Consider the following 22894-nt stretch of genomic DNA (forward strand, 5'->3'; position numbering starts at 1 on the left):
TCTGAGTAGGGCCGCAAACCCTACCAGGCCGTGTACACGGTGGGATCGGGAGCCGTCCTTGCTAGTCGGCCGGTCTCGTGGGCGAAAAGTGTGGCCACACTTTCATCGCACTATGAAATGATTGTGATTGTGATTGTGGAAATGATGAGAAAATGGGAGGTATTGTTTGACTGGCCAGTCCATTATATATTTTGTGATACTCGATGCTTATCTTCAAATAAATGCAAAACCTCGAGTTCACTTTGGTAAGGGTGGCATAACTATAAAATGTTTTGGCATGAGTCCACTGAGTATGTTTAAAATACTCAGCCCCGCATGTGTTTTCCCTATGTGCAGGTTGAGCGGCGATGGGCGGTCGGTGGTGTTGAGACAGATTGAATCGAATAAAATGGATGTTTGGAACTATAAGTGTAGTCGTGTCTTCATACATGGCTCCTCTTTCTCTTGAAATGCTTCCGCTGAATATTTTTGAAACTTATTATCTTTGGTTGTGGTGAACTTAATTCTTTGTTTTGGAATGAGGGGAATTATTGCGTTTTGTTGGAATTATGCTAAACCTTTGACTTTTGAGCCTAATCTATTAAGTCTTGATTCTCGTAAGTTAGCCGTTGACTTATTGCCTTGATCTTCATTAAATACTTGGTCAAATCTCTTTAATTGAAACCCTAGTCTCTGTTCTTGTTGCTTTTAAGTTCGCCTAAGTAGCAGTCGCCGCATTTATTACACCCTAGAAATGTCGGGCTGTTACAATTAATTTTTTGTTTCTCGTCAAAAACCATTTTTTGGAGCACTCGTTGATTGATTTCGTTTTCTACAACAATGGAAAAAGGTAATTATATTTCTTCAGTCATTGATTAGAAAACGATTTGCAGAAGTCAATAGCGATTAGTTGGAGTAATTGTTCATTGCAGAAACTTACTGTTTATTGGTGTTTGGTTGTGGTATACAATTTGATGAGTAATTTATGATTTGCAGGGTTTGATTTTTTGGCGCAAGTTAAATTTATTCCCAAGGGTTTAGCAATCCTTGGGGTTAGGGTGTAGTATGGTGTACGTAACACAATCGTCGCCACAGCCCACGAGTTTCATTCATTCCTCTAGGGTTTAGTTTTCATCTCGGCTGGGAAGTAGTATTCAGTTATAGATATAATGTACAAATATTTCACTGTAATGTATTTTATCCAATCAGTAACATACGATGTGTGTGTTAGGTTTGGTATACTGAAAAGCATGTTTCGAGCAGTTTCGCGCGAATAGAATCTTTCTTGTATACGTAAAACTCTACAATCCACTTTTAACCCGATTCAGTATTATTCGAGCAGTCTCCGCACGAATAGAATCACTATTATTATTACATTGTGCTTGCTTGTGCATTTATACGATGTTTTATAAACATTTAAATGTATAAGAAGCAAACAAAGTCTAAGTCTTTTGCTTAGTAGACTGGTTGTGGGCGTCGTCCACTTTAAGGTAACACAGTCGGGTTCTATGCAATGCTTTGCAAAAGAAAAAAAGAATTTCACAACCCAGATAGGCTTAGACTACCTATCGTGAAAGGTTGCAATGTCATCCGATTATTTCTAAGCCTTACTGAAATAAGATAACGTTGGTGTGGTATAGCACCGAATGGATCTAACAGCAAGACGTGTCTTTATGCTATCTACCGAAAGACTAGGTCTTGATAAAATAATATTTCTTAATCTACATACGCTAGCATTGAGCATACGGTATTGATTATGCACTACTTTGACTTATCAAATGTTGCGGGTTTTTCGCAACCTGATATATTGGGTAGTGGTGATTAATATCTAGCGGTGCTAGAATTGGAATTATGTTGAATCACGCACGAGGTGAGTCTCATTTGATAATGTCCTCAAGAGGAGCTCGAACAAGGTTTTATTATTCGGAAAACTGGCCAGTTGGAGTTTTATTACTCTATGAATAATAAATAAATGTTTCTTGCTAAGTCCACTCTTGGAGTTAATAAGATGTTAATTAATTAAGTCCATAGCAGACATTGATTAATTAATACTGGAAATAAATAATAAACAAAGTGGAAACCCGGATTACTTGTAATTTCGGTTTTGGATGGGGAGAGTTCAATATTACTTCTGTAGTGCTGCTCGTAATATTCCAATATAAGCTTGTATTAAATTGTGGGTTCAATTTAATTAGTAAAACGTCAATTGGGGGAGCCCACGATCAAAACCTTCCATAGATCCCTGTCTGGGCCCAAAAGGAACTTTATATAATTAGGAGAATAAAGAAGACGGAAATAATTATTATTCATGATGAAAATTTCGATCCTTTCTCTCTACAGAAGGAGACGATTTTTTCTTGTTATTTTCTCCTCCGTGAAAATTTCAGCTCCTCCTCCATGAGGAATTTTCTGTCTTCTTTATTCGAGTCCTAGTATTTTGATAAGATCAGCCCACCCTGGTATCGAGATACAGTTCGGGAACCAGTTAGAAGATCCGTGGTCTAGTGTTGAAGATCATTGAAGTAAGTGCTGGATCTAGACTGTGTGCACGGTAAGGAATATCAAGCTTCCTGGGTCCAGTGAATCCACTAGATCACAGGGTCTAGGAACTCACGGAACGTTGGAAGATCTCGGTCGTCGGACACACAGAATACCTCTTCAAAACCCTCAACCACGTATACTAAAATTAGCACAAGGAAGTAGGGATCAATCCTACATAGATGAATGCGCAGATAAACACGTTCAAAGACTCGGGAACTATTTTTGGGTTGGCTGCTGCCATGCAATTTGGGTTGAGGAAATTAACTAGACTTGGTAATTGAGATATGCTATTCTAACAACTGGATCTATGAACTACTTCCTAAATTTACCTAGACCTGAGAAAACAACTGACGGTGGGGACCATTTACTGAAAAGGTAAAATACAGATGAAAAGCTGAAAAACAACTAACTAAAGTACTAACTAATAACGACATCATCTTCTCCAACAATTGGCATGAAACATCCAGGTAAACAGAGTGGGAACGTAATTCGAAATGAAGCAACAGGAATTTAAGCGACAAAATCGAAGAACAATTAAAACTAAGGTAGATCTACGGCTACTAGACGAAGTAAAGTAAAAAGAAAGCAGAAAGTTCAAAATCCATGCAAACTCGGTTTCCCCTATTCAGATCCACACTTCGGATGCTAAATCCACTCCGGATCCAAGCATCCGAAACAAACTCCGTCCAAAATTATACCCATAGCTACAGATTCGCCGATTAACCACAGATCAACAACAACAGCACAGATCCACAACCTATTTCCCAGATCAAGCACAGAAACATCCAAAACAGAGAATAACATTCAACCTCAAAACACAGAATCAATGTAAATCAACACAAAATGAACACCATCGTGACGTAAACTAAATGCATAGATAAACGGTAAGTAGCAAACAACCAATCGACTTCAGAAACGTTGAAGTTCGACGGAATAACAACACAAAAACTGAATGTAAATGATTGTATCTTCGCCCTTCATGAGGACGGTGTTACCACTGACTTTCTCCCGAAGATAAAACCTATAACTACCCCAGAATCCCCATTTTCCCAAGTGTGTGTGAGTGTGTGAGCTGAGAGCAAAATCATGTATATTTTGTGTGTTGCATGCTCCTCTATATATAGGCGTAGAAGTGGGTCCAGCAGGGCTCTCTTGTGTGAATAGTCTTCCTTGCCCTCAGCTTTTGACTCCCTTCGTCCAGCCATTTTTCTCTTTAATTCTGCTCACTTTCCTTCGCTTTTCTTCGCTGGTCCACTGCCTTCAGCTCTTCCTGGACCTAGCGATTTCCTTCACACACCTGGCTTAAAAATTGTGTTAGACACAGTAAAAAGGTGACTTTTCATCACATAACCGATGCATGAAATTAGCCTTATCAATCATCATCGTGGAGAAGGCGCGAGCAATCGTCGATTCTTTGGAGAATCAATATCGGTAACCCTAAACCATAGAAATCATGTTTAGGATTTATATTTTTCTAAACATGAATTATTTGCGTTCTAGCATGCAATTATCTGTTTAACATGTGAATTGATTAATCGCATAATCGGTCAAATAGATCCGTGTCTGATTTATTTGTTTTGTACAAGTCTTCCGCTGTGCAAGGGGCACCATAACCCCAACAATGTGTACTGTAATGTATATTTTTTCGTAGATGTTTTAAATGGTAAAAGTAATGTACGTATAGTACTGTGTAATGGTTATTATGCACTCAGTAATCGCCGATTTCTCTTCTTTAATGTATATGTCTGCTGAGAAGTTTTTTTTGTCATTTTTTCACAGTGTTGGTTGTACCTGATTGCTCTCCAGATTTGAAGCCCGTCGTTGGTCAAACTTTCCAAACACTAGATTTTGCTTTCGCGTTTTACGATGTATATGCCTGCGCTGTTGGTTTTGAACGCACAAACAAGGCATGAGGAAGACGGACGATGTTACTACTTGGTGTTATACCTGAGTGTTCTCCGGAATTGAAGCCGGTCGTCGGTCAGAAGTTCCAAACACTAGATTTTGGTTTCGCCTTTTACGACGTGTATGCCCGGGTTGTTGGTTTTGATACGAGATGGGCCATCACGAATCTAGGAATTGTCCAATGCTTAAAGAGATGGAGAAGGAGAATGCGTTGCGCAAGGGCAAGAGGAAATGTTGACGATTTTTTGATGCTCACGAAGCTCATTCCCCCCTTTTTTTATTATTCTTCGTATTCGACGCTGTCATTAATCCAGTAACTTATTCTCATCAGTCGTATATATTGGTACATTATATGCACAATAACTATGCTTTATTGTTCTTTTTTTTGTGCATTATTAGCTACAATAACTTATTGTTTTACGCAATAGTATTTATACCTGATTCTGAGAGATCAGTTACATTATTCTTTACATATATTACATTATTACTATTTTTTTGTCCATTATTATTAGTACAATTGTACATTATATTAAACGAATCACATAACTTAATGTACGTGATTAGTACTGTTAAGGGCATTATTGATCACATTACATACAATAAAGTGCGAGTAGTATTGCAAAGTGCATTATTCATTAAATTTTATACATTATTATTTACATTTCATACATAATTATTTCATTTTTAGCCATTATGTTGGATATTTGATAATCAAATTATGTTGAATAATGTCATTCACACAATCACCAAATTTGTTCATTTATACATTATATAATACATTATTAATGCCAAATTATACATTATACGTTAATTTTCATCCATTATATAGATGTAAGATAATCCTATAATCACATAATATGAAAATAGACGCCTGATTTCCACCAATTCATAACACTTGATATTGTTCACAACTAGCTAAGCAACAAGTTCGGTATTTTCAATTCCAATTCCTTTACAGCTTCTTTCTGCCTAGGAGTCAGACTTTGTAAAGCATTTAGAAACTCCGTCGTGGTGCGACGACAATACAGATGGTCTGCCTTTTTTCCTCTAGTTTTCCGGGGCTCAACATCTTCACGGGATGTACTGGTCTCTGCTTTGTCCTCGACTAATCTATGCCGAAGCTTCTGGGCTAATGCGATTGGAATAACATCATCTACTGCTTCCTCAAAATCAACCCGGCGCTGCTTACTTGCTAACCAAAATAAGACAGAGACATGTATCACATGAGTATTCTCTAATGCACAAATCTTGCTTATTCATGTTAACAAATGAGTAAATAATGCATAAAAACAAATTTAACCGATGCATAGACACCATTACTCAATAACGTACAATGTCAACTGTTTAATGCATAATATCAACCTAATAATGTGCATCCATGACATGCATACAAACCATATATTCAACATAATCAGTTGTAATTTACACCATCAACATAATAAAGCATAATATGAACTTAATAATGTAAATCTATGATATGCATACAAACCAAAAATTCAACATATCGATTAGTAATGCACAACATCAACCGAATAATTCATAAATTCAACTCTAACCAATGCCTACTACAAGCAATGTACTAATCTATAGCATATGTGATATGCATACACACCAAAAAATCATCAGTACCACATACATCAATAATGTCCAACACCAACCAAATAATGCAACAATTCAACAGAGACAATGGACTCAGATTGCAAGAACATTACCACATACATCAATCCACAATTAGAATAATGAAAAATTTGCAGTATGCCAAAAAAGGTAAATGCAAGAATGTGGTCAATAATGTCCCACAGCCAACAAATAATGCATGATCTCAGTGTGAACCAAATGTTTCATATTTGCACTAAATAATGATATAAATTGCGTGTTGACAATAATGCACAATTTCTCATTGAATACAGATTTCAAATGCAATAAAATGGACAATAATGTACAACAATGATCAAATAATGCATCAAACAAGGAGAAACAACTATATCGACATTGCAAACAATCACGACATACAACACCGTGATACGAATGGCAAATTGAATAGAATTATCACCTTCACTCTGTGTTGGTTGGCTTTTGAATGGTCGGCCTCTTTTCGTCATTCCGTATCTGCGAGACACACCAAAAACCGAAACCCGATGAGATTATCTATACTAAAATCGCCCAATACACAATGTTCAACAATTAATTAGCTAAAAAAATTCCAAAAAAGGGACATAACCCTAGCGAAAATGCAGACGAAGTTATGCATTACAGAAAAATCGACAGCAGATGTGTCGGATAACTAAAACCGACCAATACACACATCTAAACCAACAATAAACCAAAATGGGTGAATAATGAAGAAAAACATTCAACAAATGATGACGCTTCTTAGATTTTCAAATGAAATCGACCAAATCTTTGCTTCCACAGTGACTGTGTTTAGTAACACAGACTGAATCGTTGATTTTGTCTAATTTCACTCCTAAAATCGTGTCCGGGTCTAATATAATACCCAAAATCGAAACTTTCAAACCCTACTTTGTTGTTGTGTGCAAGTCTTCTACTGATTAAATCGGTGCTTCGTCGACCGAGGGTGCAAAATCCGACACAAATCTTCTTCTCCGTGCAGTTCCTCCGATTAAGCGGCGACTAGGGTTTTGAAATTGGGGAGAATTGATTTTGAACATGGGTTGAGGGAAGAGAGGCGTTTTGTGTGAGAGAGAGAGTGATTGGATGGAATGCCAATCGGCTTCAATGAATATCCCGCTGAATTATCTCGCTTTCCGTTTTGAAACGAGTGGGATCCACAGTGGTTTTACACATTTACCCTTATAATGCACAAGAAGGACCTAATAATGCAACACGGGATCAGATCTCTCTTTTTAATCTAGTCCGTCCATTCCATCAATCTAATGGTTGATATTAAGAAGGAAATAGAAACTAAGGGGGCAATAGGACCTTAATGATCCCCTATATATATATATATATATATATATATATATATATGTCCATGATCAATTGACATTTTTTAGGGTAATTGAGAAATAAGATGCAATATCAGCCACTCATTTTCATTAAATGAGTGGTCCAGATTTTGCCACACAAAAAATATTTTTAGATTAATTTATTATAAAAGGGCATAATGGTAATTTCATGTTTTAATTAGGGGATTCTGGTGAGGGTGCTGGTGTAAGTGGCTTCCAGCGCCTTCAGCGCGCTCCCGATCTCCGTGAAGAGCTCCGGCCGATCGTCGCAGCAGATTGACTCCTTGATCTGCTCCGATCTGTCATCAATCTGATGGACGATCACCTCTTCTATCTTGCTCGGCACGCCGCTGCTGATTTTGCGCGCCTCCTTCGCTCTTTGTCGTTTCTCCTTCACGTGATCCACCACGTGCCTCAATAGCGCCGCCTTGTCAATCTACAAAGATCGGAATCGATCAATTCAGTGAGAATTTTGATTCAATTTTGCTTTGATTTTTAATTTGATTCGAGAGAGGAGAGGGAAAAATACCTTTTCGAATTTGGGGATGAGTTTGAGTAGAGTGGAGAGCTGAGCGTTGATTCTGTCTCTGCGGCGTTTCTCGGCATCGCTATGGCTTCTAGAGGCAGAGGCGGCTCGGTCGGCGGAGGCGGCGGGAGGGAGGAGCCACGGCTGTTGGTCGGTGTATTACAGTGAATTATCTAGGCTGAGCGAATTCCAATTTTGAAAAATTGATTAGTTGATTTTCATCTATTTTGGTTATTTTAATCTGGCGGTAATGATGCTCTTCGACATAGTATGAAATTAGAAGAATGGATCGAACGATGTTGTTATCTGTGTATTTTTACAATTTTGTGGATTTTTCCTTCGGTTACATTGAGTGTCTGGATCTCCTTTTAGTTTACTTAGGGAATAGGAGTTTTCTTTGATCTTTTCTAAAGCAGAGTTATTTGCATTATTGCGTATTTGTGGATTTTAGATATGACTTGCTAATTGAATGTTGGAGATAGGAACTTCATGAATTATATAGCTCGTTGACATAATAACGTTTGTTGTTAACATGAATTATATAGGTCGTTGGCATAAATTTTATGAAAAATGTTGTTGACATGAATTATATGTAAAACGTTGTTGTAGACATAAATAATATTCGTCCTTGACATGTAAATATTTGTTGTTGACATTAATTATTTGTAAAATGTTATCGTTGACATAATAGTTGACATAAATAAAGTTTGTTGTTAACATCGTAGTTGACATAAATAACGTTTGTTGTTGACATCGTAGTTGACATAATATATTAGTTTATGACATTTTAATACGAGTTGTTTACATTCGATAATCTCGCCGTTGATATGTGAAATATAAGTGTTATTTTTTAGTTGTTGATATTTTAATATGAGTTGTTGACATTCGATATTATCGGTAGTGATATGTAAATTACAAGTGTTATTTTTTAGTTGTTGACATTTTAATACGAGTTGTTGACATTCGATATTCTCGGTATTGATATGTGAATTATAAGTGTTATTTGTTAGTTGTTGACATTTTAATACGAGTTGTTGACATTCGATATTCATATGTGAATTATAAGTGTTATTTGTTAGTTGTTGACATTTTAATTAGAGTTGTTGACATTCGATATTCTCGGTATTGATAAGTGAATTGTAAGTGTTATTTTTTAGTTGTGAACATTTTAATATGAGTTGTTGACATTCGATATTCTCGGTATTGATATGTGAATTATAAGTGTTATTTGTTAGTTGTTAACATTTTAATACGAGTTGTTGACATTCGATATTCTCGGTATTGATAAGTGAATTGTAAGTGTTATTTTTTAGTTGTTGACATTTTAATACGAGTTGTTGACATTCGATATTCTCGATATTGATATGTTAATTATAAGTATTATTTGTTAGTTGTTGACATTTTAATACGAGTTGTTGACATTCGATATTCTCGGTATTGATATGTGAATTGTAAGTGTTATTTTTTAGTTGTTGACATTTTAATACGAGTTGTTGACATTCGATATTCTCGATATTGATATTGCTGGGGTTTTGGAGCCCCTTGCACAGCGGAAGACTTGTACAAAACAAATAAATCAGATACGGATCTATTTGATTGATTATGTGATTAATCAATTCACATGTTAAACAGATAATTGCATGCTAGCACGCAAATAATTCATGCTTAGAAAATATAAATCCTAAAAAATTATTTCTACGGTTTAGGGTTACCGATTTTGATTCTCCAAAGAATCGACGATTGCTCGCGCCTTCTACATGTGACGATCTTCAATACTAGACTAAGGATCCTCTCTGGTTCCCGAACTGTATCTCGATATCAGGGTGGGCTGATCTTATCAAAATACTAGGACTCGAATAAAGAAGAAGACAGAAAATTCCTCACGGAGGAGGAGCTGAAATTTTCACGGAGGAGAAAATAACAAGAAAAAATCGTCTCCTTCTGTAGAGAGAAAGGATCGAAATTTTCATCATGAGTAATAATTATTTCTGTCTTCTTTATTCTCCTAATTATATTAAGTTCCTTTTGGGCCCAGACAGGGATCTATGGAAGGTTTTGATCGTGGGCTCCCCCAATTGGCGTTTTACTAATTAAATTGAACCCACAATTTAATACAAGCTTATATTGGAATATTACGAGCAGTCACTACAGAGGTAATATTGAACTCTCCCCATCCAAAACCGAAATTACAAGTAATCCGTGTTTCCACTTTGTTTATTATTTATTTCCAGCGCTTAAGATATAAATGTCCATTAATTAATCAATGTCTGCTATGGATTTAATTAATTAACATCTTATTAACTCCAAGAGTGGACTTAGCAAGAAGCATTTATTTATTATTCATAGAGTAATAAAACTCCAACTGACCAGTTTTTCTAAATAATAAAACCTTGTTCGAGCTCCTCTTGAGGACATTATCAAACGAGACTCACCTCGCGCACGTTTCAACATAATAGCAATCCTAGCACCGCTAGATATTAATTACCACTACCCAATATATCAAGATTATTGGGTTGCGAAAAACCCGCACCATTTGATAAGTCAAAGTAATGCATAATCAATACCGTATGCTCAATACTAACATATGTAGATTAAGAAATAGTATTTTATCAAGACCTAGTCTTTCAGGTAGATAGCATAAAGACACGTCTTGCTGTTAGATCCGTTCAGTGCTATACCACACCAATGTCATCTTATTTCAGTAAGGCTTAGAAATATGCGGACTGACATTGCAACTTTTCACGATAGGTAGTCTAAGCCTATCAAGGTTGTGAAATTCTTCTTTTTCTTTTGCAAAGCATTGCATAGATCTGACCGTGTTACCTTAAAGTGGACGCCGCCCACAACCAGTCTACTAAGCAAAAGACTTAGACTTTGTTTGCTTCTTATACATTTAAATGTTTATATAACATCTTATAAATGCACAAGCAAACACAATGTAATAATATACTGATTCTATTCGTGCGAAACTGCTCGAATAATACTGAATCGGGTTAAAAGTGGATTATAGAGTTTTACGTATACAAGCAAGATTCTATTCGAGCGAAACTTGCTCGAAACATGCTTTTCAGTATACCAAACCTAACAGATATGTGAATTGTAAGTGTTATTTGTTAGTTGTTGACATTTTAATACAAGTTGTTGACATTCGATATTCTCGATATTGATATGTGAATAGTAAGTGTTATTTGTTAGTTGTTGATATTTTAATACGAGTTGTTGACATTCAATATTCTCGGTATTGATATGTTAATTGTAAGTGTTATTTGTTAGTTGTTGATATTTTAATACGAGTTGTTGACATTCGATATTCTCGGTATTGATATGTGAATTATAATTGTTATTTTTTAGTTGTTGACATTCGATATTCTCGGTATTGATATGTGAATTATAAGTGTTATTTTTTAGTTGTTAAAATTTTAATAAGTGTTATTTTATTGAATGTTGAAGATTTGAAGATTTGAATGTTGAAGATTTGAAGATTTGAAGACTTTGCAGCTAGAGTTTTAGAGAGGATTTTAGAAAATGATTTCAAATACAATTTAATGAAAAGACAATTATACCCCCGTGTTGACATAATGTGATAGTTGTTGACATTAAATTAATCTTGTGAATTAGTGGCTAAGATTGCATCTCATTTCTCAATTATGCCAAAAAATCTCATCCTAACAAGACCCTATATATATACATATATATATATATATAGGTTTGTGTTAAAATGACAACCCCTCTTAAAATGACACCGTGACACCACTTATACAGCAATATTACAAACACTACACAGCAATCTATAGATTGTTGTATAGTGTGTCGGATATTGCTGGATAAGAAATATTGCTGGATAAAGATCAGCAAATTGCTGACCGTCTTTTTTCAGATTTTTTTTGCCACGTGGTAGTTTATTATTCGTCCACGTGTACAAACGATTGGCTAGGAATGGTGGTATGGTGTTATTTTAAGGGGTGGTGGCACCCTAACATGCCCATATATACACATATATATATATATAGGGGTGTATTCAGATGAAAACCATAATGTATATTAAAACATCAAATCATGTAAATAATGTACATTATACACACTAATAATGTACATTTTATTCATGTATAATGTACTGTTCTAAATATTGTACACATTAATAATGTACATTTACATTATATGAATTCTGTACATTATGCTGACAGTACATTATACATGAATAAAATGTATATTATTAGTGTGTATAATGTACATTATTTTACATGGTTTGATGTTTTAATATACATTATGGTTTTAATCTGAATACACCCCTATATATATATATATATATATATATATATATATATAGGGTAGTGATAAAATGCAAACCTATATACTATACAAACTCAAAACTCTAATCCTAGCCCTTAATTATGTTAAATCAACTATTTTTATATATAAAAATTAAAATGGCAACGGCTTCTATAAATCTATCAACAAGGGGTAAATTAGGGACAATCTAATTCGACCCATTTTTAAAAATTCTAGTAGGATTGTATAATGCCTATAATATTGGTCATCAAAAACGTTCTCACTCCTTCCCACTATTGACATTAATTATACACGATCAATTCTCTCTCCACCCACCTTCCCACTTTCTCAATTCACTCTATGTTCATCTCTGCTAAAAATTTCAAGCGACTATATGCTTGTGCTTCTGAAAATTGTTTAATCTATTTGTGTTGAATTCACGTTGAATTTCCGATTTGCTTGTGTTGAAGTCGCATTGAAATTGTGTTGATTTTAATGGGGAAGTTGAATTTGAGTTGATTCTGCGAAATTAACATAGATTTGGTGTTGATTTTGTGGAATTAATACAAATTTGGTGTTGTATATTTGTCGATTTTGTGCTGATTTTATAAAATTAACAAATTCGTTGTTTCTTTTCTTATTTTATTCCTTTTCTACTGATTGTATATTGATTCTTTAATAAATATCAACACGGTGTTAACGCAATAGAATAATGTCAACACGATGTAAGCACAATAAAATAATGTCAACATGATATCAACACAATGTAATAATGTCAATACGATGTCAACACAATAGAATCAACTGCAATAAATATTAACACGATGTCAACACAATAGAATAATGTCAACACGATGTAAGCACAATAAAATAATGTCAACACGATATCAACACAATGGAATAATGTCAATACGATGTCAACATAGTAGAATAAAACTGCAAAAAATTAAATCAACGTAACAACAATATATATCAACATAGAATCAACAACTATACATATCTACGTATAAAAATGTCAACATAGAATCAACTTCGTTTCATAAAATATCAATAGAAATAACATAAATCAACCTAGGATAACCGCGTACAAAAACAGAAAGCTCTAAAAATAACAAAAAAAATAATACTATGAACTAAGAATAATCGTCTTGCAATGAATAATCAATAAACAAAAAGAGTTAAGTTTTCTAATTAATTAAAATGGGGTTAAAGAATCTTCAAGATATAAATTATTGTTGTTTAGAGTGTGGGAGAAAATTAAGGAACGTATGAACCGTAAAAAAAAACTTAGTTACAGAAATACCCTCTGTTGACAAAATACATGCTATTGTTGACATTAAAATTCAGCAACATTATAACCATAGATTTGTAATATTTAACGGCTAGGATTAAAATTTTCAGTTTGTATTAAATATATGGTTTTCATTTGATCGCATCCCTATAGGGGCATGTTAGGGTGCCACCACCCCTTAAAATAACACCATACCACTATTCCTAGCCAATCATTTGTACACGTTGACATTCGATATTCTCGGTATTGATATGTCAATTGTAAGTGTTATTTTTTAGTTGTTGACATTCGATATTTTCGGTATTGATATGTCAATTATAAGTGTTATTTGTTAGTTGTTGACATTTTAATACGAGTTGTTGACATTCGATATTCTCGATATTGATATGTGAATTATAAGTGTTATTTGTTAGTTGTTGACATTTTAATACGAGTTGTTAACATTCGATATTATCGGTATTGATATGTGAATTGTAAGTATTATTTGTTAGTTGTTGACATTTTAATACGAGTTGTTGACATTAGATATTCTTATTAATATTAATTATTTTTGAGAAATGAGATGAGATGCAATCTCAATTGAGAAATGAGATTATTTAGGCTAATTGAGATTATTTAGGCTAATTGAGAAATGAGATGCAATATCAGCCACTCATTTTTATTAAATGAGTGGTCCAGATTTTACCGCTCAAAAAATATTTTTAGATTAATTTATTATGAAAGGGTAGAATGGTAATTATATGTTTTAATTAGGGTTTTCAGCTTTTGTTTGGGGATTGGGGATTCATCTTCACCACCGTCTTCAATCCTGAGCAAGTGTAGTAGTATCGATGAGGTTTCCACAGATAAGAAAAGAAGCACAAAAATGGCCACCGCGTCTCCGGCGAGCTCTACGTCGCCGCGCTTGCCAGGATGGACAACCTCGAGGGGATCTCGCGCGGCCACTACGAGCGCCGCCCGATCTAGATTCAGATCCAGACCCATGACGATGCGGAGACGGGGATCGTGGAGGCGGAGGCGTACTATGCGCACAGGAGCTACGTGGAGGCGATACGGCGGAGGAGCGGCGGCGAAGGAGGAGAGGGGGAGGAGGAGGCGTATAACTTCTAACAGGATCCCTTGCCCGCCGCGCTCCGATTCACCCCTACTCTCGCTGCTGCTCCTCCATCACCCACTACAGTCGCTGTTTTGCAATTCTACCAATTCGTGTTGGCTTCGATTCAGCTTTGAGGGCAATGTAGCAGATCTGTTGCTGTTTTGGGGATTCTGTTTTGATCTCGAGTGTTGTTTGTTAATTGTGATTAATTTGTAGGTTAATACTTAATCATTGTTGTTTGTGTTCGGGTTTGAGTGTGCGAAATCTATTGTATTATGATTCTTAAATTAAATTAATTCATATTTGTCGTTTTTGAGTCGTCTCTAATTTACTAATTTTTTTTTTCTTCCACAAATTTATGTTTCTTTCTTATTGTTGTTGGATGATTTATCAAATATGAAAGGAACGGAAAATACATAAAGAATTATGCTTTTGAGGCAAATGTTACATGTGTCTCTCTTTTATTTCTCCAAATTAAAGCATGAAATATTTTGCACTCTAGTTGTTTGGTAATATCTCCCTTTTTTAATATCAACTATGCATGTCAACTACCTATATAATCTATGTCAACTACACATATATAATGTCAACTACATTTACAATTCATGTCAACTACACACATATAATGTCAACTATGTGTACAATCCATGTCAACTACATATACAATTCATATCAACTACACACATATAATGTCAACTACATATACAATTCGTGTCAACTATACACATATAATGTACCCTATAAGTTGTTAACATTTGATGCAGGCTATTGACATTTGATGTGCAAGCTATTGACGATAATACCCCTAGTTGACATAAACTACACGCTGTTGACATCGCACGAAAATTATGAATGAGTGGCTCCATCAAATGTCAGCAACTTATAGTTGACATTATATGTGTATAGTTGACATGATTATGCCAACTAGGGGTATTATCGTCATTTCATTTCTAAAATGGCGGAATATCGAATGTCAACAACTCGTATTAAAATGTCAACAACTAAAAAATAACACTTATAATTCACATATCAATAGCCACAATATCAAATGTCAACAACTCGTATTAAATGTCAACAACTAAAAAATAACAGTTATAATTCACATATCAATAGCCACAATATCAAATGTCAACAACTTATAGCAAAATGTCAACATCTTGTCAACAACTTGTATATAGTGTCAACAACTAAAACAATTCTTGTAATTAAAAAATAACTACTATTTTATGGCTCTGCACATCATCATCGTCATCATCAATATTGAGAGTGCTGCTTTTCACTCTATTCCTTACAAGATCAAGATGTTTTCCACTCTCTCTCTCACTCTTTCTCTCAAATAGATCAATATGTTTCTTTCAGGAACCAAGAAGCTATGGAAATCTTAGCTCAAGAGACAAACGGAGAGAGAGATTAGCTATGGTAAGATATCAAGACCAATAAAAACTCAGCAGAATTAAGTAAGACAACAACTCCATCAAGAACAATTTCAGCTCAAGAATAAGAAAAACAATCCACCAAAAAAAATCCCTCATTGAAAAGAAAGGAAAGATTTCTAGAAAAACAGAACACATTCAACCATCACTATAAACAAGAAAAAAGAGCATTTTATTCTGGAAAAAAATCGAATCTTAATAATTAGATTAGCGAGACAAATCACTCTAAACTTTCACACGCATAAACGCACACACCTTCTGAATCAATTCATCAAACACCTGGAGAATCCGATCGAGCTCCACCACCTCCGCCGCCCCCTTGCGCTGCTGGTGGCTCCGGAACGGCACCAACGCTCTCTTCACCTACTGCAGCACGGAGAAGAGCTCCGGCGGCACGCCCTGCGGCGGCTGCTGCAGCTTCGTGATCCACCACGGCGACAACTCCTCCCTCAAAGCCTTCCTCCTCTCCAACGGCTTCACTGTCCCCCCTTAGCTCAATCCCCTCAAATTCGCCATGGAAATCCTCACCGACCTCCAACCACTGGAACAGCCGGAGCAGTAGCCAGAAAAATCAATTAAATCCATCTCTCCTCCTCCAATTGAACACAAAATCAGATCTGGAAGCTCGAGAATCCACGAAATCACACTCTTATCTTTCCGATTCTGGAAAATGATTTACAGAACGAAGCAATTGCTTGTCACCAACACATTGCAAGCCATAGGAGTCGGAATCGTGCTTGGCACGATCTACATCAACATCGGATTAGACAAATCGGGGATCGAGAAGTGATTAGGTCTCTTCGCGTACACACTCACCTTCCTCCTCTCCTCCACCACCGAAACCCTCTCGATCTTCATCAACGAGCGACCAATCCTCCTCCGAGAAGCCTCCAGCGGCGTCTACCGCCTCTCCTCCTACCTAATCGCCAACACGCTCGTCTTTATTCCCTACCTCCTCGCCATGCAATTCTCTTCCCTGCTTCTGTTTACTTCCTATATTCATGTTTCAATTGCTCAAATTCTTCAGCTTCAATTTTGGGGAAAAAATGGTATTGCACAAAGTTCATCCAATTCAATCCAAAATTTTTGCTCAACAAATCCAGAAATTACACAACGAAATGACACTTATTCCCCCGTGTTGACATAATGTGGTATCTGTTGATATTTTGTTAATCTTGTGGATTAGTGGCCTACATTGCATCTCATTTCTCAATTTAGCTAAATAATCTCAATTAAACAATATCCTCTCCTTACGGTTGTACATTATTCATAGTTTTTTTTACATTATTTTTTCTGGTTGGAAATATCAGGTACTGTATGATATTTTGTCCATTTACTGGTAAGGATAATCATGGGAGACCTGTTACATTCGCTGCTGGTCTAGTTTCGAATGAGAAGACAGGTGCATTTGCTTGGTTGTTTAAACATTTTATTGAGTGCATGGGCGTCGCACCCAAAATGATGGTCACATACCAAGATTTGGGCATGCGGTCAGCAATTGAGGAAATTCTAGTTGGCACTAGACATCGGTGGTGCATGTGGCATATAATGCACAAGCTTTCGGTCAGAGCTCCGAAGAGGCTCCTCACAAATGAACATTTCAAGAAGGATTTCCATGCTTGTGTGTGGTCCAAATTACACGAACCGGAGGAGTTTGAAGAAATGTGGGATGCAATTATTGTAGAATATGGTCTAGAAAATGTGGGTTGGTTTAAAACCATGTATCGGCATAGGAAGTTGAATTATTTTGCAAGTAGAAGCACTCTCTCCCATTTGATGAAGCTTGAGGTCTTATTTATAGGGGAAAGCCAATCCTCATTGTAGAAGGAAAAGATCTTCAAAATATGGTAAATCTTAGAGCAAATTTAGGGCATCTCGGATTCGCCGCCTATCTCCGGTGGGCCGCCGCACCTTGGCCGGCGGTCGCCGTGTTGGAGTCCAGAGAATCTGTTTCTCCGGTGGCGGACCGCCGCATGACTTCTGGCGGTCGCCGGGCGAGACTTTTCTTCCAAGTGTATTTTTCCGAGGCGGACCGCTGCACTGCACTGCCCGCTGGGCGCCGGCGGTCGCCGTACAACCTCTCGGCGGTCGGCGGTCGCCGTCTGACTCCAGATTTCCAGACTTTGCGTTTTGGCTCCTTTTTTCGTCTCAATTATGCACATTTCTCGCAAAACATGTCAAAATACCAAAATAGACCAAATATGCAAATAATGGACGTGTAGAGTGACTTTAACATCGAAAACGGACCAAATAATGGCCTTAAAATAGTGCAAAATCTGAGCGTATCACTTCCCCGAGGAACACCTTTACTATCTAGGGAAACCTGCTAGACCTATTGACTGGGAAACAGTATTAGCAGCAACGGGGCCAGGAACATCAGATAAAGGGAAATATCCATTGAATACAGAGCCATCGTTCGCTAACCTGGCTAACTACTTGGTCATGGGAGAAATGCCAAGCTCCCAAGACATTTCCCGGGCCCAGAGAATGAAGTTGAAGAGTGAGGCTAGATACTACTTTTGGGACGATCCTTACCTCTGGAAAATGTGCTCAGATCAAGTAATCCGACGATGTATTCCAGAATGGGAACAAAAGGACGTACTCAACCACTGTCACGCCCTGGGGTGTGGAGGTCACTTCGGACATAGGAAGACTGCCAGAAAAGTTTTAGACAGTGGATTCTATTGGCCAACACTGAACAAGGATTCCTTCGAATTCTGTCAATGTTGTGAGAGATGTCAAGAGACAGGAGGTATTTCAAGGAGGGACGAGATGCCCCAAGTTCCAATAATAGTTTGCGAAATCTTTGACGTGTGGGGGATGGATTTTATGGGACCGTTCCGATCTTCCTATGGCAACACTTATATATTGGTTGTGGTGGACTATGAGTCCAAATGGATAGAGGCAAAGGCTACACCCACCTGTGAATCAAAGGAAGTGGCAAGGTTTTTGAAGGTGAATATTTTCAACAGGTATGGAGTGCCTAGAGCCATAGTCTCATACTAGGGAACACACTTCTGCAATCGCACCATAGAGGCATTGATGAGGAAATACGGTGTCCACCATCGGTTATCTACTCCATATCACCCCCAATCAAATGGTGAGGCTGAAGTATCGAACCGAGAGATCAAGAGCATTCTGGAAAAGACGGTGAACACCACAAGGAAGGATTGGAGTAAGCACCTTGATGATGCTCTCTGGGCCTATAGGACCGATTACAAGACACCAATTGGAATGTCACCCTATAGATTGGTGTTTGGAAAAATGTGTCATCTGCCCGTGGAAGTGGAACACAAGGCATATTGGGACATAAAGGAGATGAATATGAAGGCGCTAGCCTGTGAAGAAGAAAGAAAGCTGCAACTACAGGAGCTGGAGGAACTAAGACTGGAGGTATTTGATTTAGCAATGTGGTATAAGGAGAGAACAAAGCTCTGGCATGATAGGAACCTTCGGGTCAAAGAACTGCGAGTTGGACAGAAAGTACTTCTTTTTCAATCTCGACTCAAGCTAATGCCTGGGAAGCTGAAATCCAAGTGGATAGGCCCGTACACCATTGTCACGACCGCACTTTGCTAAGGATAGCAAACACGGTTTATCGCGACTAGGGGAGGATTAAAGAAGCGGGGAAGAAAGGGGGATCTCGGGAAAACTGATATGAATGAAATTAAATTTGAATAACTGGCAAAATATATCAGAGTACATGATACAAAGGAACATAAGCTCGTTATTTACATTGCATCGGAAGAGTCAAGAGAGAATGACACTGTGTATGAAGACACGATGCATCCAAGCATTTATCACACTGAAACACATTCGCCATCCCTGCTCAACATCGCCCTCGTCGTCACCGCTTAACCTGCATATTTAGAAATATATGCAGGGCTGAGTACAAAGGTACTCAGAACACATTGCCGAGAAAAGATACACATATACATTTAAAAATATTGTCAAGCCATCATCATCACAGTAATACTCAGGGGTTTTATTGAAAAGACCTGAGCTTACTAAAAACATTCACATTGGGCTGCAGCCCCATTTTTCTGTACTTAGCCATATCTGATCATCTTGTGCCGCTGAGATGGTATTCTCGTACGGTCACCTTCCCTGCCCAACAGGTCAGAGGTATCCTTGTGCCGCTGAGATGGTGTTCCCATACGGTCACCTTCTCTACCCAACAGGTCAGAGGTATCCTTGTGCCGGGAAGGTGGGCACCTTCCACGGTCACCTTCTCTGCCGTCCGTTCACGGTCAAAGGTATCCCGTGTACACTAGTCCGAGAGGGGACACCACCCTCACTGGGACCCGAATTCGACTTATTTATCATCATTCATAATTCACTTGGCCTTAGCCAACAGATAGGCATCATACACAAAACATTTATGGCAAGACAATATCAAATCACGAACATGTGTTCGAGTTTTCACAAAATATACTTTGTATTTTTAGTATAAGAAAGCTCACCTCATTTGTTTAATTTCCTTAACTTGAAATTCTTGCTCCGACTTTAACTTGCAAAGATAACCTTTTTGATAACAAAACAATATAATATGATATACTAATCAAACTTCAAGAAATGCTTAACTTTAATAGGAATGCATGCCTCCTAATTAATCTCTTTCATTTTGTTTATTTATTTATTATTTATCCTTAAGAAGATTTATAGAACTCATATATTATTTGATGCTTCTTCTTCCACTGTTCTCGGGTTTCGACTAAAGTGATATTCCATATACTACTACAAATTTATGCAAAACTATAACAACTTGGATCACAACTAATTATTTTAGCTTACTTAAACAATTTATTCTTCCGTCCTAAATCCTTTAGAAATTAATTCCATCCAGTCCAACAATGCTTCTTGCTCTTTGATAAATCTTGGCCCAGTGTCTATTCCATCGAACTAGCCCACCATCTTTGCACCAAATTAGAAATTAACCCAACTCTAATTAAATTATTGGCCCATCAATTAATTAGGAAAAAGAGCAGCCTCAATTCTAAAATGAAATCAGCCATATACATACTCACTTATCGGTCTCTCTCCCTCACTCAATCACACTGTTGACTTCTTCTTCCCCAAATGCACAAAGTATGAAAACACTTCCCCCAAATCAGAATTTCAATCGCCTCCCCCCTTCACACCTTGCTGCCGTCGACCAGCCGCCACTGTCGCGCCGCCGCGGCTTCCCCTTCTCTCTTTCTCTTCTCTCCCTTTCTCTCTCTTTCCCTCTCTCCCTCTCTCTTCACCGTACCGCCGCCGCCACGAATCCGCCACCGCCGGCATGCACCGCCTCGCCGCCCCTCCGACAGGTAAGGTGGTCAACAAATTTCGTTCATCTATTTTGTCTCTCTCATTTGCTTATTCACCAAGATTTTATTTTATTAATTAATTTACTTTATTATTAGTATTATTTTATTTTATTTCCTTTTTGATGCCAAGCTTTGGAAATTAGAAATTTCAGATTTGAAAGGAATGAAGACAGTGTCGAGCTTTCTACCGAAAGTCTCTCCGACAGATTCCTATGTTATTTCAAGCTAAGTTCTTAGTATCCCTTAAAATCGGCCATTTTATTTTTCATGTTTTTGAGATGCTAGCAACTATGTTCTTGAGATACTCCCTCCGTCCCAAGGTATTAGACCAACTTTCCTTTTTGGATGTCCCAACATATTAGACTCATTTCCTTTTTTAGCAAAAAGCATCTATCTTATTTTATTCTCCACCTACTTTTTTCTCTCTTCTCTCCCCTACTTTTTCCCTCTCTCATACTTTACTCTCTCCACTTTAACTATTTAAATATCAATTCCTTAAATCATGTGCCAAAAGAAGTGAGTCTAATACTCCGGGACGGAGGGAATACTAAATTTGCCTATAAGCAATATCCATCGGATGCTAAGTTGGTATTTTGGGCAGAGGCTAAGTTTTGCCTATATACAATATGTGGAACTATTTTGAGCAGAGGCTATATGCAATATGTGAAAAAAGTGAGTTGTTGATGATACTCACCTTTGTGTGATTGTGAAAAGGACTTGCTGAATTCGTCTCTCTCATGATATACAAAAGGTCCTGATGGATTGCTTCCTCCTCTTGCTTCGTTGAGAAAATATTGTGGGAGTTATTGTTTATGTGAGGTGGGGGTATGCAAATGATTGGTGGTGTATACATATATGTGCGAGAAGATGGCAACTTGGCTGACAAATCTCCCCTCCAAATATTCTCTCTGTCAGAAAATATCATCTTTGCCAGAAGGTGATGATCTTCTCACCTGATCCTTCTAGGATACGCCCAATCCCTTTTCTTTTTTTTTTTATTCGTATGCATTTTACTATTCTATTAGTTTAGTTATTTGGGCATTTATTCATCTAATATTTGTTTAATTTGGCGTAGAAAAAAAAAACCCGGTTCAAGCTCGTGGCTTTGGTGTAGGAAAACAAATAACATCCACGGTCATCCCTGATGATGTTCCGACTTTCTTGGAGTGCGAGCACGACCGTAGAACGGGCTGCCTGGGCTTGCACGTCTCTCTCTCTAATTGTAATAGATTAGGATTTGATAAGTTTGTACCATAAGACTTCATCGAACATCCGATGGATGGGCCGGACATTGAAACTTTTTATTTGGTTCTCTCCTTTTAGTTGCACTTGAAATGTTCGTTTGAGAACGAAGCAACTATTATTTATAATTCCAAGATCGATTATAATAAACGAAAATGGCAGGTTTTGAATTCTACAAGATCACTTATTATATATATATATATATAGATAATTTTTTTTTTCTTTTTTTTTTTCTTTAGGATAATAATAATAATAGTAATAATAATAAGGTACGAAAGTTCGGGCTGTTACAACCATTGTCGGCTTTCGTGCAAATGGAGCAGTGGAAATTCAG

The 22894-nt window shown here is 37.0% G+C and overlaps 1 protein-coding gene and 3 long non-coding RNA genes across 5 annotated transcripts; 2 read left to right on the forward strand and 2 right to left on the reverse strand.

Moving 5' to 3' along the window:
- Positions 1-7572: 7572 nt before the first annotated feature.
- LOC125197108 (transcription factor bHLH51-like) lies at positions 7573-14464 on the reverse strand. The gene is made up of 3 exons (XM_048095814.1): positions 14342-14464; positions 7924-8064; positions 7573-7830 (listed from the first exon to the last, which is right to left on the reverse strand). The coding sequence occupies exons 1-3, from the start codon at positions 14462-14464 to the stop codon at positions 7573-7575; spliced, it is 522 nt and encodes a 173-aa protein (XP_047951771.1).
- Positions 14465-19667: 5203 nt separating this feature from the next.
- Positions 19668-22111, reverse strand: LOC125203022. The gene is made up of 3 exons (XR_007173290.1): positions 22013-22111; positions 20473-20533; positions 19668-19868 (listed from the first exon to the last, which is right to left on the reverse strand). It is a non-coding gene; the product is annotated as an uncharacterized LOC125203022 (long non-coding RNA).
- Positions 21038-21507, forward strand: LOC125203006. 2 transcript variants are annotated; one of them, XR_007173289.1, is made up of 2 exons: positions 21038-21318; positions 21462-21507. It is a non-coding gene; the product is annotated as an uncharacterized LOC125203006 (long non-coding RNA). The 2 variants fall into 2 exon arrangements; XR_007173288.1 differs by having other exon boundaries at positions 21471-21507.
- On the forward strand, positions 21742-22664 carry LOC125202995. Its single transcript, XR_007173287.1, has 2 exons — positions 21742-22255; positions 22394-22664. It is a non-coding gene; the product is annotated as an uncharacterized LOC125202995 (long non-coding RNA).
- Positions 22665-22894: the final 230 nt, after the last annotated feature.

Source organism: Salvia hispanica, chromosome 1 (assembly GCF_023119035.1).
Source record: "Salvia hispanica cultivar TCC Black 2014 chromosome 1, UniMelb_Shisp_WGS_1.0, whole genome shotgun sequence".
In the NCBI taxonomy this organism is placed as follows: Eukaryota; Viridiplantae; Streptophyta; class Magnoliopsida; order Lamiales; family Lamiaceae; genus Salvia; species Salvia hispanica.

Excerpts from the sequence above, each read along its gene's own strand:
- LOC125197108 (XM_048095814.1), bottom strand. The coding sequence starts at position 14,464 with ATGGGTCTGGATCTGAATCTAGATCGGGCGGCGCTCGTAGTGGCCGCG. Across the intron at positions 8,065-14,341 it reads GAGACGCGGTGGCCATTTTT|CCGTGGCTCCTCCCTCCCGC; the intron begins GTGCTTCTTTTC and ends ACCGACCAACAG. Across the intron at positions 7,831-7,923 it reads TCATCCCCAAATTCGAAAAG|ATTGACAAGGCGGCGCTATT; the intron begins GTATTTTTCCCT and ends CGATCTTTGTAG.